At 37.5% G+C, this 17,625-nt stretch overlaps 1 protein-coding gene across 1 annotated transcript in view; it reads right to left on the reverse strand.

The window, feature by feature from the left end:
• The window catches only part of SPAG16 (sperm associated antigen 16), a 227,789-nt gene that overhangs the window by 161,803 nt on the left and 48,361 nt on the right, over positions 1-17,625 (reverse strand). The window contains 1 exon segment of the mRNA XM_088523801.1: positions 15,728-15,826. Coding sequence (XP_088379927.1) covers positions 15,728-15,826 — 99 coding nt within the window.

Below are 17,625 nucleotides of genomic sequence, written 5' to 3' on the forward strand. Positions count from 1 at the left end.
CACACTTCCAGGGTAACCTGTTTCTAGCAGAGTGAGCAGCCTGTACAGGAACATAAAACTGTCCCTTGCATCCATTATAACCAAGTGCTGCTCTACTAACTAGGCCACCATCTATCACCAAATGAAACCACAACAATACATGAGGAAAAAAGTGCTCGTTCATCTCCTTACCAATTCCTGCCTCAATTTCCTGTGTTTTCCCCATTCAAATGAGAATCAGTGGAGCTCTTATACTGTTCAGCCATATAACTTATTCCTTCTCATACTTGTATAATAAAAGTGCTTTCGGTACCAGCTTTGACCAGTGACTCTGTGCACTTGGCTGTTCAGATGGAACATGGGAAAAATAGGAAGCATCACCCCAAATATCATCTTTTTGCACTTGTGAATTTTAGCAGAGAGTCTTTAGGAGTGTTAGATGAGGACAGCACATCTCTGCAGAAGCACCACTAAAGACTTTCCAACTGTCCAAATAGCACAGTCAATAAACGCTAGCATAGGTCTACATTTCGAGGCGTTACATTCAATTTCCTGTTAAACAAGCATTATATTACTATGAGGAAGGCACCCTTTTCATAATAAGCAGTGGAAGACACACAAATGGTCTATTAAAGGATAAAAAGAGGAAATGAAATAACTGAAGGTCTTTTAAATCACTTGCATGCCATTTTAATGTATTCAGTGTGATACTTAAAAGTATTTCATAAAGTATACAAAGGTCCCAATGTAAAACAAATTTAACAGACTGATTTTCTCCTTTTCTTTGTAATCCATTTTTTGATTAAAAGCAGCAAAGTTGTGGGATTGTAAAAAGACATTTAAAACTTGCTACCTTTGCATATCTGTTACATTAAATGATTTCATTAGCAAAATCTCTCTTCACAATCACAAATATACTTTACTCAACATTTAACTTTTGCAGGATTGAATGAACTGCTTTTAAAAGTCTATAATTAATTAGGCAATTCATAAAGGCTAATAAGTCTGAGTTCAGTCATGTTATAAAAAAGCTACTCATGATTAAGAAATATCATACTATATTCTAGGTGATTGTCATTGTTAAAGTAACTATATCAAAGACAAAAAATGTAGTAAGATGCCTAAGGAAAAATTTGAGTGCAAATCCAGATGGAACTTAAAGCTGCAACTTCTCAGGCTATTTCCCAAGCTCCATTTATACTTTGTGAAGCACACCGGTATCTTCTACTGCCTGGTACAACATAACTTGGTACCACACCATTAAATTCTTAATTTTAAAATTTCATTCAGGAGGGGAAATGAGAAAGTAAGTTTTCTACAACAGTGGAAAGATTTTAATAGAGGTTAGCAATAAGACAAGACATACATACAAATCCTTGCATTCCTTATAACGTTCAAATTCAAGAGTGTATCAATACCTGATTATACACAGTGAGCCCCTGAATGCAAAAAAAATCGATTTGGGTTAAAATGACAGAGACGGACTTAAACAAAAATGCACACAGACTGATTATCTTACTTCTCCGTACTGAAGTGATGCTTTCCCCATTAATTTATGCTCTGCAATAAACTTGTAAGGCATGTTTACTGTAAACACCCATTATTCAACAGCCTTTTTAACAGTTTCTCAGATACTTGTGCAAGGGCTAATAGAAAATTTCTATTTTCTAAGGTCTATTTCAACAACTAATTCTGGAGTTCCCCCAAAATATGGGGGAATCAGCCATGAATCAAATGGTATTTTTCCCTTTACCTTACCCACTGTGCTTAGACTCCAAATTTTAAGGTAAAAAAAGTAAATTTGTATGTACTCAATACCCAGTTCTAACCTATTAAAAGTGTCAGCGCTAATGGTGGGGAGAGAAAAATGCTGCTAGAAGTGCAGGAAGTGAAGCAGCTCTATAGCATCTGCATATAAGCAGGGGTCTCAGCATGCAAGTATCAGCTTACCTGCTCCTATGTCAGGATCCATGTCAGCTGATGAACAAGCAGTTCTACTTTTGCAAACCTACATGTGAACTGGTTCTGTGTTCCCTGCACTTCTACAGCTGCAGAAATTGTGTGACAGACCTAGGTTACAGAACTACTTTGAAAGCACCTTTTTCACCCACTATAATTTACTTATCAGACAAAGGCATGGAAAATACGGGAATCGCCTCTTTTCAGTATTGAAAAAAAAACAGAAAAATGGATACACGATAGCATTTTAGAATTCATTATTAGTCCAGATAAGTGGAGTATTTAATTCATGTTTATTCATTGCATTTATAAGACAGAAGCAGCAGAAGAGGGGATATACTAGACATGAATGAGACTTAGAGGGGGACAGAGAAAAAGACAATATTTAAACAAGACCGACTTCTAGAATAGCCTATCATGAACAGCAACACAATGCAACACACCTAGATTTTGAAGTAGGCTTTGAGATATTAGAAATTTTGCTCCCTGGCCACATTTTTAAGGTCAGAAAAACATTGGAAAGAGAAACTGATAAGGAAGATGCAACTGTGAAAATGCTTCCTTGAGCCTAGCTCTTAGGCAGCTCTCCTCTATACTCCCATTTGTCTTCTGATAAGAAAGCAAAGCAATCCCCATAGAGAATAACAACTGATGAAAATGATTCTGACAGTAAAGTTTTACAACACAATTTACATGAGGCAGCTGTTGAAGCTGCAGGAGTAGATTTGCACAACTATAACAGTTACAACCCTCATTATTGTTCCAGCTATTGTTACTGTAAGGGAAGAACAAGCCCTCTAAGCACAGCCAAGCTACAGTTTTACTCCTGGGAGCCAGAAACACCTGCAGGCTCCCCAGGCCAGCAGAGGCCACAGGTGTCCTTGGCCAAAGTCAACCCTAAAGGCTCCAGAGGCAGCCCTTGCAGCTTGCTCACCTCCTGCTCCAGCAGAGAGCTGAACACAGTTTAGCTGGAGTTGAAGCTGCTGCCCGAAGTCCTCGGTAGCACCTGCGACCCCTCATAGCACCAGCGCTTGCAGAGCACCCATGAGCCAGGACCCTGCCTGTGACTATTTGCAGGCCGTGCTCTCCCAAGGTGCATGCGTGAATTTGTCCAGCTACATTAACTGCTGCCACGAAGGTATCGTCATCCTATACAATCCAGGACACCATTTAATTATGTTGCACAGATCATTATTCAGAGGCTGCACAAAAATAACTAAAGATTCTCATGGATTTTCTGTCAATAGCAACTAGACCAGATGTTCTACACAGAACTGAAGTCATTATCCTTTTGTCAAAAACTACACTGAAAAGAGTAATTTGCTCATAATAACCACCAAAAAAGGCTATGAAATTCAGTGTAGTGCACTGGCACACTCAACACATGGCCAAGCACTTTTCATTCAGTTTTGTGCCTTTCAACAAGGTGCTGGCCTCTTTTCACTGGTGGCCACTGACAGAACTAGAGGAAACAGCCACAAACTGAAGCACCAAAAGTTCCACAGGAACTTAAGGAAAAATTCTTTAGTAGTGAGGGTGACAGAGCACTGGAACAGGCTGCCCAGAGAGGTTGTGGAGTCTCCTTCTCTGGAGATCTTCCAAACCCGCTTGGACGCAGTCCTGTACCACGTGCTGTAGGTGACCCTGCATGTGCAGGGGGGTTGGACTAGGTGACCTCTAGAGGTCCCTTCTGACCTTAAGCATTCTATGATTCTAATTGTATGTATTTTATAATTTACTTTAAGCAATTGGATTCCCTGGACTTTCTATAATTCAGAGTGTTCAAAAACAATAACTTCCATTTTTTTTGTGACCTTAGCACATGTGGTTTGCTTATTACCTCCCTTAAAGCTTTGAATGTAAAGCACACTTCTACTCATCTTCATCATTTATCTTTTAGAGCAGCTGAAGTTGCAGTCAGCTCTTCCAATCCCACAGGGGTCCTTTTTAATGGCTTTTAAATACTAAGACTATACCACTAAAAATATAGTTAAGAGATCCACAGAGTCAACAGGACCCGCAATACACTCTTCCTCTCACATGGAAGATTTTTAGGTTGATGCAATAGTTGTTAGTACCTGTGGCAACGTATCTCTGCAGCGGGGACAGTTCTAAAAGATGTTTCGCACCAAACACATCTTGTTACTATACCTCATTTAGAGCATACAGATTTTTCTCTCCTGGCTCATTGCCACCAGAAGACTGTCAAAAGCCTGGCAGCTTGAAAAATGAGTTAGCTTGGGCGATTTTTCTTTTTTCTTTTTATTTGTTTAAACCATAGTCAAGTAGTTCAAATTCCTTAAGGCAGATAAAAATAATTACCTTTAGTAGCTGGAAAAAATAGCAAGATAATTGCATTCAATTTCATTAAACAGAATATTAGTGGCATAGATACTACATTTATCTATGGTGTAGGTCACAATGCCATGCACCAATAATACATCAAGCATCTCAATTTCGGCACACGTTGCTCCTCAAATTTTTCCTTTATTGCATGAGATGTTTTAAATGTTACATAATGTGTGAGCATGGGAAAATTACCCCACTTTCATAAGTAAATGCATATAAATTTTAAAACCTATTTCAACATAACTGAGATGTAAAATGCAAGTTTCAGAAAATTCAATGGTTACCCATCATACACAGCTTATTTCATCTTCCCTCCTGCTTCCTCTGAAATAAATGCAAGCTGGATTACTTGGACATCCAAGCGATAACATGACAGGTTGGAGCAAGCTGTCCAAGATACAAGCACACACACCATTTATCTAAAGTCACTGACTGAGTAGTTCTTGATTGTAGATACTCTAGTGAATCCTATGGCAATTATTTTCCAAGTCTGAAAATTCAACTTCTATGAAGTAGTACTGGACTGGACTAGTAGAGTAATATGATTTTAACAAGAGAAGCCTGATTTTTCTAAAATAATTCTGCATAGGCCAACCTAAAAAGTTCTGCCAAAAACTAAAAAGCCATGACATGTTAGTTTAATTAAAATAATCAAATATTAGTTTACAGATATAAACAAGAAACATTAGAGTTAAGATAGACCCTTTACACTTACTGTATTTTTTGAATTGCTTGCTTTAAACACCTTTTCACAAGAAAAACAGTAAATAAATCAGTATTTGAAGGATAAGGATATAGGCAATGAAAGATTCAAGTATGAATATGGTACATAAGACATCGGTACTTTAAGGAGCAGAGGAACTTGCAAAGCTTCATTCCATACAGGTTTAAAAAAAACAAACAAACAACAAAAAAAAACCTCCCACACACAATTAAATCCCAGACCCTTCCAATGACTGCCCATTAACCCCAGAACCTTAACCTATGCCCAGAAAGGGCAAAGATGCAGTGTTTCTTTGTGAGCAGCTGTAAATCACATTACTGGTGCTCCTTGCCCCCGAGCTGCCTCCCTCAGCAGAGGGCCACGTCTCTGAGCGCGCCCCACACCTGAGGCAGGTACCTGTGCAGCCCAGGGCATCCTGCTCTGCATGAGCCCAAAAAGCAACATCAGCAGCTCAAGTTGGGCTAGACCAATCCCTGCCGCTGGGCTGCTCCAAAATCACAGCATTCTCGCCCAGAACGGGATTGCGCACTACGTGCAGCTCTGGGACTCAAGCATCACTTGGCTGCCAGTGTTACAGAGAGATAGTGACTGACTCAGCGTAAGGTCACACTGTTGAGCCCTGGAGGATCTCCTAAATCAAGCTCTATTCCCCCAAAGTAAAAGGAGTACAAGAGCCCAATATTTCACAAATACAAATACTGTGAGTTAAGTCAGGACTGACTTGATTTTAATGCAACTGCTTGTTAATTTAATATCCCTGAATCATTATCGCCCTGGGACTTCTGCCTGTAACTTCATTAATCCTTCTCAGTTTATTCAGCTCATAGTGAACTGAACTATACTATGCTAATGGGGAAGTTGCAATTATTTATTTTGTGTATTTCTTGCTGACTGAGGTTATTGCAGCATGCAGAAAGTGTCAGCATATTAGAATAAAACACTGATAATGAGAAGACATAAAACAAGACTGCAGTTCCATCATTTGTCATTGAATTTTTGTCTTTTGGATAAGCAGAAATACATTAAGCTGTTACCCAAAAGCATAGCACAATTGAAAGCCTATCTTCATTTACAACAAGAATTAGATGATTTTTCCATTAGTTTTATTCCAAATCCCATTTAGTTTACTTAACTATGAAATGCAAACAGTCAAGTTCTTACTGTTTAATCCAGAAGCAGTTGCTTAAAAATGCTTAAAATGCTTCAAGTTGTGAATATATTTTAAAACTCAAATGTATGAAGGTTAGAGAAAGAGTCAAGAGACTTTCATAAAGCCTAGAGTGCACTGTTCTATGCTACTATGTCATTAACCATCAGCAATATAAAAGATTATGAGACAACAGGAAACACTTCCAAGTGTTACAAAATGTTCTAACCAAGTTAGATGTAAGACATGGCCTGTCAATTAAGAGTTTGAAGTTAAATTAGTAGTTTTCACATATGCAGTTATTAGCCTAAGTCAGCATTCTGCATGACATTTGATTCAAACCAAACAAAGCATCTATGACATGGGTACAGTTGGACAGTTGATTAACAACCTATCAATATTCTGGCAATCTGCTGAAGACTAAGTCAACACCACCTGAGATTTTAAGACTGCTGTAGTTTGCCTTCAGGGTCCACTGAGAAGCCTATCAATATCTCAACAAAATTTTTCTAGTCTTAAGAGTCTCCAACTTGGAAAGTTTTTCAGAAAATGAATAAAAACAGATTAATATAGAATAAAAATTCACAATAAAGCAAGAAACATCTATCCCTGTGGGGGGAAGAATACAAAAAAAAACTTAAAGGAATCAATAGAATAAAAAAGCAAAAGCCAAGAGATATGAATTTCAAACACAACGAGGAGTCAATAGCCAAAATAAAAGGGAAACGCCAGCAGAAAAGCCAACTTTAAGTGACTGGTCATCAGATCAGGTTTTAAACAGTGGATACAAAAAGCAGACAGGGAAGAAAACAACAAAAAATACTTTTTATTTTAAGCTACTCTCTGCAGCAGCTTTTTTCACTTTTTTTTTTTTTTTAAACCCAGAGGGAAGGGTTCCCACATCTTCAGCAAAAGGCAGCAACAAATAAGACGGTTCTGTGAAACTGTCATTTAATTAAATATAACCAACACCAAAATGGTGGAACTGTACCTCACTGCAAATGGTATCTGGTATTTAAAACAATTATGGCTTTTAACAAGAGAAGAACCAACTTAGTACTGCATATTCCCTCCTCATAATACTGAATAAGAGAACAAACCATCTATTCTGCTACCTATGGCTTCCGCCACCACTTCAATAGTAACAAGCATCTTTCATCTGCAGGAACAAAAATCCAGATGTAAGATTTGGAGGATTGTTTTAAAAAAATTAAGCAAAGCTTTCATACAACTAAGCATTACAATGCCTTTACCAAACAGGAGCCTCTATTAGACAAACATTTACAAAGAATTTGCAAAACTGGTTTAAAAGCAAAGCTAAAGCCTGTGTAGTATTATTTATGGTGTTAACAGATGCCGTATCACCCAAATTCTTTAAGTTTTTCCATTTTCTCAGGATTAGATGCTGAGATTTCTCTACTCTAATACCTTGTGTTTCAATTAATTCGCAGAAGTTCGTAAATGCCTTCAACACCCGAGTCTGTACAAGGAAGAAGTTTTCATTTGTCACCCGACCAACCTCCAATAGCACTATTTTATTACTTTCAAAGGTATAATAAAAAGTTTCAAATAAATATAAATCACCCTGTGGCCTTATAACACCATGAAATGAGAACTGCATTACAGTTGATGGTTCTTGACCCAGAGAAAAGTGCCACTGACTGTATCTGCCCCTGGGGTGGGAATCACCAGGCAGTGATCACAAGGGCCCAGCCCACAGGAGGCTGTGGGTATTTAAGACTCTCCAAAGCTTTGGACATGTGAATTGCACAGCAAACTGACATCTTAAATCAAGTTGTACAAGATCCAGTTGTACAACTGTGTTCCCTCAACAGACTACTACTAAAACAAGGTCTTTCAGCTAAGCTACCTCTATACTCCAAGTAATTCTGACTTATCTCTAACTGCCTGGAATGCAGAAATCGCTTAGGGTCATCACAAGACCATGCAGTTAACTATATACTTTAACATCTGAATGTATATGTGAAAATAATTACTAACATTGAGATGCACAATAATATTAAGCTATTCCACTAAAAGTTCCATGTTATTTATCTAAGCATTACTTCTCTATTCACATGCTTTAGGCCAGAACTACAGAAATGCAAGTCAATTGCTTCACCTATCAATTGGAACAACCACCATGTGCTCACTTGCCATTTGGGCTCTTTTTCATAGACTGGGAGTAGTTCTGGTTGGAAGGGACCTCGAGAGATCTCTTGTGCAGCTCTACACAGAGCAAGGTGAGTGGTGGGACCAAACCAAGTAGCTCAAAGGCTCCAATCCAGCTGGGTCTTGAAAACCACCAAAAACAGAACTTGCAGCACCTCTGCCCCGCTGCCCACCTGGTCTCGTGTTTTCCCCTTACGGGGGAAAAAGCTCCTGCTTGAACCCACACTGATGTTCTCCACCACGCAGTGGTGGCCCTGCCTTTCTGACAGCAATGGCTATCGAACCACACAGGAACTAAAAAGTTCTACATCTGCTGTTATTTTAAGGTATCTCACAGGACTGAAGCTTAAATACACATAAAATTGAAGATTCTTGAGTTCCTTTTTTTTCTTTTGTAAAAATACGAACAAAAAAACAGAAAAACAACATCATCCACAACAGCCCAGAAACAAACAAACATGCAGAACACTTCAGGCTTGCAGAACAAGAACTAATTTTTGATTCAGAATAGAAACATTGTGAAGTGACAGGACTTCTTACAGCACAGACTTGCCAGGTTTTGCTCATATCTAGTATGCAAAATGAAGGTGCCACAAGACAAACAAGAATATCATGAATTATTTAGAAATCACTTAAGAGTATTTGAAAAAAAACTTATTTTGAATTCCCTTATATGATTGAATAGTTCTCTTCCTGGTATAGGCAGGTCAGGAAAAGTGTGTTCACGTCGCTACAAAAATTCAATTCTAAGTTCAGTGAGAGAAGTTAAACAGTAGTTTTAAATTAAATGAGTTTGAAGCTTAGCAATAGGACCTGAGTGCCTCATATTACTCCATTTCAGCAGATCCAGCACAGCTCAGCAAAAATCTTTTATCTAGAAAAGATGGCTTTCACACTGATAAACGTCCATCAACGTGTGCTCCAAGGTACATAAAAGGAAAATTTTTTTAAGGCAGAAAGGACAGCAAAGAGCAGCTCACAATGCTGCTGTGAATTAAAGCTGAAGTGTTCAGAAAAGCCAGACTCGATTCTGTTCCTAGAGCACTTACACATTTGCTACAGCCATAGCTGCATTCCTTGTTCTTTCTGCAGACCTGTTAGGTCAGGACTGGCTTGACCTCACCAAGACCCAGGAAGACACAGCAAAAGAGAAAGGGTACACAAGGTAGAAAAGGTACAGAAAAGTCCTCAGCCCATAGGAAAGCAAAGAACAGAGCAGGACTTTCCTGTCCCAAAAACGTATTCTGTAAGAGAACTTTTTTTTGATCTTGATCCAGAAACAATTAAACAACCTCTGAACACCACGAAACCTGACACGACACTGCATGTTTTTTCCAAAGACAGTGAAGCCCAATTAGAGATGTGATGTGCATACAGATCCAGGACTAATCACAGGGATATGCAGGATCCAGAGACTACATCAACAGCTCAGTCAACTTGATGGTGAATTCAGGAGTAGAAAACTGCTCAGTTTATAATCGGTATCAGAAAATTCATTTCTGTTATTGTTCAAAATCATAATTTTTCTGCAAAGATCCTGATTCCAAGCAGACATTGAAAAAGTCCAGCCCTTCAAAGCTGCTAAAAGACACCCCCCTCCTCCCTTAAAATATTAGCAGCTTTCCCAATTTAGCATGGGCCCACAGTTTCTTCCTCAAGTTGCCTCTATTATATTCAGCCTGCCAGATGGCTCAGGACTATTGCAGACTCCCTCCTCCAGAGATCTAGCTTATGGAAACTCCTAATGTAAACACAGTAGAAAAATAACCCTCAAGATGCCATGTGGGAATGCTTCTTTTCTGAGGCGAGTTATCCGTCTTCAGCTTTATTTAGAAATATTCTCCTCCCATTTAGTTATTTCTAGATCTTAGTGTTATCTAAGAAGTCTAATTTACACATTTTTGTGTTTATAGGGAAAATAAAATTAATATGATTATGTTTTATCTTTGTGTGCCTCCTGTGAATTTCTGTCCTTCTCCCATCAACTGATAAAGTTTAATTTAGTAAACTTTGGTATAATTTAAAACATTGCTAGACTCAAAAGTATTGCAAATCTCTACCGTTTGGAATGCTATTCTTCAGGGAACCCATTAATTTTCACAAAAAGGTCTCCAAGGGCTGTATTAATTAACAAATTCAAATAATCCACCAAAACTTAAAATCATTCTGCATGTATACACAGCTCAAAATAATCTCAAGTTAACATTAAAAAAAATCCTACAGGACTTCCAGCACAGCTTACACTGCTATTTTCAATTGTCTAAAAATACTAGGAAAATGTACTATGCTTTATTAGAGCTGTACATGATAAGCTTCTACAGCTTTATTGTAGCATATATCTGCCCACCATCATCACCTCCTTGACAGACCCCTTGGTGACTTCCAACTATGAGGGTAGAGAATGAGGAAAAAGGAACTTTTCCAAAGCTGCTCCATGCTGTGGTGGCGAGGGCAGCGAAGCTGCCAGGCAAGGAGAAGGCTGTGAGTGCTCTGTGCAAGGAGCACAGATTTGTGCAGGATTACAAACTTCAATATAGTACTCCAGAAGGAATATAACACTGAATTCTTTAGGAAGATAGTCTTGAAATACTAATAATAGAAATTGGCAGAGAAACAAGCAAAGATGTGCATTGAAAATAGTCTAACATGTGAAACACTTACAAGTCAGTGCCAGCCATAAGGCCAGGGGAATTTAGTCCCCCCCCCAAGCAGCTTTTGCCGTTTTCAATTAAAATGAAACAAACAAACAACCAAAAAAAAAAAAAAAAAAACCTTTTACACTTCACCTTCGCTCTGCAGAACCCAAGACAGTGAACTTGCAAACTTGGAAGCGCTCTTTGTACAAAGCTTAGATGACTCTATAGTGCAAAATCTACATACTGCTTTAGTTCAGCTTTCTAGGCATGCACACCTAAATATAAAAGGGCATCATTATTTTAATCACAGAAGTTTGTTCTTAACAGTCTTCATGTAGACTGTATAAAATTGGTTAAGATCATGTACACTTTTTCCCTTTCAACATCCTGAGACAAAAATCGACAATTATGCGGTTATGTGGACTCATTCCAACTATGATAAAAGTAATGCCATAGCACATAAGACAGGACCTGAAAAACTCTACAAGGCATATTTAAAGCTTCATCATAACCATATTTAAGCACAAAATGATATGAATGGGGGAACTCAATATTCTTCTTGTCATGTTCAACTTTCTGCAGATATTCCTCCTTATTGTTCTTTTGAACTGTCATTCTGATTTTCTCAAATCCTATAATCCCATCTTTTTGGCCATCTGGATACTTCCTGAAACACATTAAGTACAATCACCTGTTTCTTAGCTTTTTTTTTTTCCCCTCGCCTCACTCTTTCAAGACACCACATTCATTTTAATAATGGAAAGCCTCCTATGAAATATTGAAATAAAGGAAAGACAGCTAAACATGTCTTTAAGCTTCAGGTGTTAGCATCCTACAAGACAAAAAGCAGGAAATTTTCCAAAGAAATGGGCAGAAGAGAGGAACAGGGGAGGACATTCATTAGCAGGACAGGTCTTGCAAGGCTTTCTATTCTGTCCTACCTCTGCAACTTTGCATGGGATGCTACAAGACCAGCTTGAATTTCAATTTGTGAGTAACATTCTTGTATAATCACCTACACATTTCATGCTGCAAGTCAATTTGCATGGTTCCCAAGGAGATATGTTTAAAAGTCTTTTCTGGAACCCGCTGATAAAAAACGGAGAAAATTAATATAACAAGATACAATAATGAATTAACCCATATAGAAAAATATCCTTTATGGAGGCCATCAGAAAAGCCAAGATAATCACCAAACATTTTGTATTTGCTTTTCACTATCTCCAGCTACATATTTTCACTGCATCTAGGCATAGCATTTGGGGTTTTCTAACCATTACTTCAGCAAAATATCAAACAAGGATAAAGAGTTTGGGAACACCATATTACACATACACAGGAGTAATATCTGCATAAATTGAAACTGTATCATATGTAAAACAAATTTAAAATATTAGCTTTTATATTTCTACCCACAGTGAAAACTAATTTCTAACAAGAGTTGCTCTGTTACAATTAAACATCAAATCAGCTTTGAATGGAGAACCTACCCATGTGATGTGTCGGAGTGAAGGCAGGGACAAGACTTGAAAATTAAGAAAAAGGCTAATCATGTAATAGATTCTTCATTTACCATTATCCAAGAGGTATGAACATAGGTTGAAGTAAATTGCAAGCATCCAATATTTTCACAGCACAAGTTTTCTAAGCCAAGAGTACCATTTTTAACTACATAATATTAATTTACATTACATTATAAATACCATTTTACTATAATCTTGTCACCCTCTCATGTCATTATTGCTAATTTTTTCTGAGCTGCATCTGAGATAAGTGTCTCTCCAAAATAATAGATGGCACTTACCTATCCAACATTACATTAACCATTAAAAACACTCTGAATAACTTTTATATGACTATCTTTTTTCTCCCCAAGTGACAACAATAAAAACCACGACAGATGCAATATTACATATGGTGACAGCAGAAGTACTTTCCACAGCAAGTCATACAAACCCCTTGGGTTGAATCAAAGCTGCAGTCACACAGCAGGTGAGGGGAAAATAAACAGAAAGGAAACACAGCTGGGAAGATCATTTAGGCATTACAGATCTTAGTTTCTTGTAGGCAAAGTAAGATTTACTAGGACACTGGAGAAATACAAAATGCAGAAGGGGAAAGAGAACCTACATGAAGATTTGAAGATAGGAAATACATTTAGTTTGACAGCAAATAAACATGGTTTCCCAAGGGATTTTTTTTCTCCACATAATTATGAGTTTCACTGAATACTGATCAAAGTCAAAAGTAGGAAACTACTTCAGTTTTAAGATGTTTAAGAAAAATATTTGGATTTGCAGGTGCTGCAGTTTCTCAGGAAATGCAAAGGATCCTAGCAACCTACAAAGTAGAGTCTGTCCTGTCTTTATTAGGTATTTGTTCTGACAAGAAAGCACTAAATCATAAAAACACAAGTTCAGTCACCTGCTAAGTCAAAGAATATTTTCTCTCAATGCTAAAAGAAATAACTAATTCTCAGCTAGTGGTTACTGATTTCCACCTTTAGTTTATAAACAGAAACCTATCAATCAATTATTTGAAATAAGATCAGTAGAAATTTAGCAATTTAAGTGTGGGCATTCTTATTTAATTCCCTATGCAAAGAGTTTAATCTAAGTCATCTTTCCCTAAAAATCTCAATTTAGGCACTTAACATTTTGAACCTCCATAGACAGACAGCTTCAGGATTGAATGGCTGCTATGCCAAGCTGGAATTAGTAAGCCAAACTGTGTGCATTCCCTATACACCTCGTGGCTAGATTTGATAACATCAAGTTGAGCCCCATTTCCTCAGAATACTCACATCTTCTCTCCTCTTTTTGAATTCTCAGCCCCTGCAGCCAGCATCTCAGACATGGTGCTAAAGGCATCCCCCTTTTCTACATGGAGATGGGTTTTCTTGAAACCCACAAAAACTTAATGCTTCCGAGCCCTGTGCTCAGTTATTAAGTTGGATTGAAATTGGCCAAGGCATTATAAAATTACTGCAGGAGACAGCCTGTCAGGAAAAGAGAGGCCACAGCTGCCCCATTGATACTGCCTTAGCAAACCAGGCTACGATGGCATTAACCATGAACAGGAGAAAGGCAGCAGCAGCTTCTTTTCAATCATTTCAGAAGATTGATCTTCAGCAGCGGTGTCCAGCCTGGCAATACACTTAATGGAAACAGCTAGAAACTTCAAACGCTGTTTCTCAAACTCAGTTAAATGCACAGAAACTAGGATCCAACTTATTCACGAAGTTTAAGGTAATAAAAAGTTCAATTACAGCCTACAGTTTGTAGTATATTAACTTTTACAAGAAACCTTTTTTCCTTTAGATGCTTTTATATTTTTTAAATCACCATTCCAATACATTTGAGAGCCATAACTCAGGCAGTTTCTTTAAAGCATTATTTTTACAAGAAATTCTGTATATTGGCAGTATATGAAATTAAATACACATCCTCACTGCCTTTTTTTTTTCCATTTAAGTTGCTGTTTCTCCAAGCAATTTCTAAGTGTTTCCAAATAAGTTTAAGGACATTCAATTTATTTTTAACCTAGCAAATTGCTTTCTCAAGTGGCATTATATCCTTAAGGTGTGTTATCTATTTAACTGCAGGAAGTACTTAGAACTTCTATCACATTAGAGTGTCTCTCCTAACAATAACCAAAAGCATTGAATCTAGAAAAACACTGAGTAATATTAAGAAAACTATACTAAAAGGAATACAAAGAATATTACATGAACATGCATGGTTTATATCGGTTCTTAGTCAAGGATAAGACATTATGTAGGCATGTTCTTTCTTGACCAGTCTTCAAAATAATGACTATTTTAATAATGCATTTTGACACTCAAACCTACCCTTCTATTATAGGATTATTCAAAATATTACAAGTATAGGTGACATTAGCCAGACAAAAAACAGAGTAAAGTATTTGAGTAACTACATAAAACCCTGCCTACCTAGGCTAAAACTCAAAGCACTGCAATGAGTAGCAAATTTTGAAGGCAAAGCAACTTAGGAAACTTTAGACTTTTAGAAGATGACTACATTGGATTGCATTTCTTGAATTCAAGAAGAAATTAAGCTACTAAAATTAAGTGTACAAGTAGCTTTTCTTTAAGGAAATACTTTCAGATGCAATCTTCTTTTAGTATGAGTGCAATATGAACAGTATCAACCTCCAAAAAACCTTATTTGAAAGAAAAAATAAATCTAATTCTTTTAAATGAATATAAAAGATACGAATATCTAGACAATTTGTCAGAAATGTCTGAGCTTTGCAACTTTAATATATTTTCAAAGATTATGTTTATTCTTCCTCAGCCTGCAGCTAGCAAGTTCTGAAATGTCACTGCTTATAGGCTATTGCACACTTCAGCTAATCTAAATTTAAACTCTTCTGATTTTCGACCCAAGGGAATGAGCTGCAATCAAATACAATTTGCAAAAATATTCAGCATTATAATTCAATACCCTAAAACCTGAGTTAGTAGTCATATCTGGATCCAGTTTTATACATGCTAACCGAATCGCTTTACTCCTACATCTCAAAATCCCTACATCTCAAAAGTTTTGCCTAAGAATTTTATTATACTTGTGCTCCCACTGAATTTCATTATCGTTTTTCCCCTCCATGCCATGTTCTTCAGAGCATCCCTCTGACTACATCCACCTTTTTTTTTTGAAGGGTACTTAAAAGCATCCCAGTGACCAACTGAAAAAAAAATGTATATGACAATAAATTGAATGAACTCTTAATGGTTCCTACTAGCTCATTGCTAAGTTATGTGCTTTTAAAGTGTCGCCCAGTCTATATATTCCAGACTTCAGGGGATGAGTATATTGCTCAGCACAAGCAAGGTATGGCCTTCGCTTGATGATCTACAGGGAAAACTGAATTCTGGGGAAAAAATAAAGTGATTAACTCAAACTGCTTAAGTTCATGCAGGATACTACTACTGCTGTTACTTACACTCAAGAGTTTCTGCAGCCTTGTGGGTATAAGTAACCAAAAAGCAGCCTAATGTCTTATGACTATGTGATAAAAGTCATTGACGTACCTGCACACAATATGATGCTGAAAAATGAAGGCCGTTAAGTCATTGGTATGAAAACCCCTATTTTAAGTTCAGAACAATCTGCCTTCAATAAATATGTGGTAGAGGACAATCAAAAGTTAACATCAAATAAATTCATTGTAAAATAATCACTTGTCTTCCAAAAACGTTTAATAGCAAGTATAAAATTACCAAATTAAGACAAAATTATCCTGTACTGTTCCATTTCAGAGTCAAAGTTCACTTTTAGGAATCTTTCCATAACTGGCAGCCAGAAAAACTCCTTCAGACAAATTCAGAGCAACAGATCAGTGAGTTCAGCAGCATTGCCAAGCCCTGTGCAGCAAGGCATGCTGTATAATCACTGAACTGTCTGCATCAGTTCAATTAAACACTTTCCACTATGATTCTAAATGGAAAAAACATAACAGAAAGAGGGGCCTGAGTGAACAAATAAACAATACAATGAAAAGGAGATAGAAGTAAATAATCTGTATGTAGAGAGACCCACACCGCGTGCAGATCCAGGCAGCATCTCGTACCAAGCACCATTACTCAGGTAAGGAGCTCCTTTTCTCTAGTTGTATGAAGACTGAAGGAAGAGTTTCAGACAAGTTGCAACCTCCTAATAAAATTCATCAAGACAGTAGCTCTCACTGGCCAGGCTGCAGTCCACAGAGCTGCCAAGCCAGCAACTGATGCTGCTCAACAGCACTAGCTACTCTGATAGTTAATTCCACATATGCAGATTTTTAACAGCCTCTCCAAAAACAGGAACCTACTCAGACAGCATCTGCCTTGAATCTAACTCAATCAGCCAAAGACTCAAATAAAACAAAATGAGAAATGCAGGTCTACCATTCAGGATGTGCAAGGAGGTCTCTCAGAATTCTGACTTGGTGAAAACTAAGAAAGCAAATTCTGAGCTTCTGGTGAAGCTAATTATACCTGAGACCTGAATTCAGAATGAACTGTGAGGATATTTTTTTCTACAAAAAATAAGGCATCTTAAAGCTATGCTATAGAGAATTAATTCTTCCAACACAAATGAATCATTAGAAAAAACATGAACAGACAACAGAAGGCAAAATCAGATAATGATGGAACAGAATGGCTCTGCAAAGGTTCAGGGCTAATCTTTAAAATCCACTACAGAATCAGGTTCCTAGAAAGATCCAAACTCTTCATCAGATATAAACACTGGGAAGATATGGAAATACTGAGGTACTGAACATCAAAATAAAATGGCAAGATACTGAGCTGTTTATGCAGATTTCTGACAATATTCTTACAGTATCCACACAATTATTGCTGAAATATACCCATAATTCAAAACAAAGTCTGGTTCATCTTGCTCAAGGATCAAGGACTCCCTTACTAAGACCTGATATGCAGCTTTTGTGCTGCGTCACATGGAGGGGGACTTAGGTTTCAGTGACAAACCTCTAACTGAACCTCGAGTCAGACATGAGTGCACCAAGTTTTCAGGTTCTTCAGCAAGAGAAGGGTTCAGGCCCTTCATGAGGTGAGGGGCAGAAAGGATCACACAGCATGAAGATTCCAGGTGGAAGGAAACACACAGCAGCTTTCCAAAGCAGGCAACTAGGAC

The sequence above is a fragment of the Tinamus guttatus genome, unplaced genomic scaffold, assembly GCF_059628265.1.
Source record: "Tinamus guttatus ecotype Peru unplaced genomic scaffold, ASM5962826v1 Tinamus_guttatus_pri_ptg000197l, whole genome shotgun sequence".
NCBI lineage: Eukaryota > Metazoa > Chordata > Aves > Tinamiformes > Tinamidae > Tinamus > Tinamus guttatus.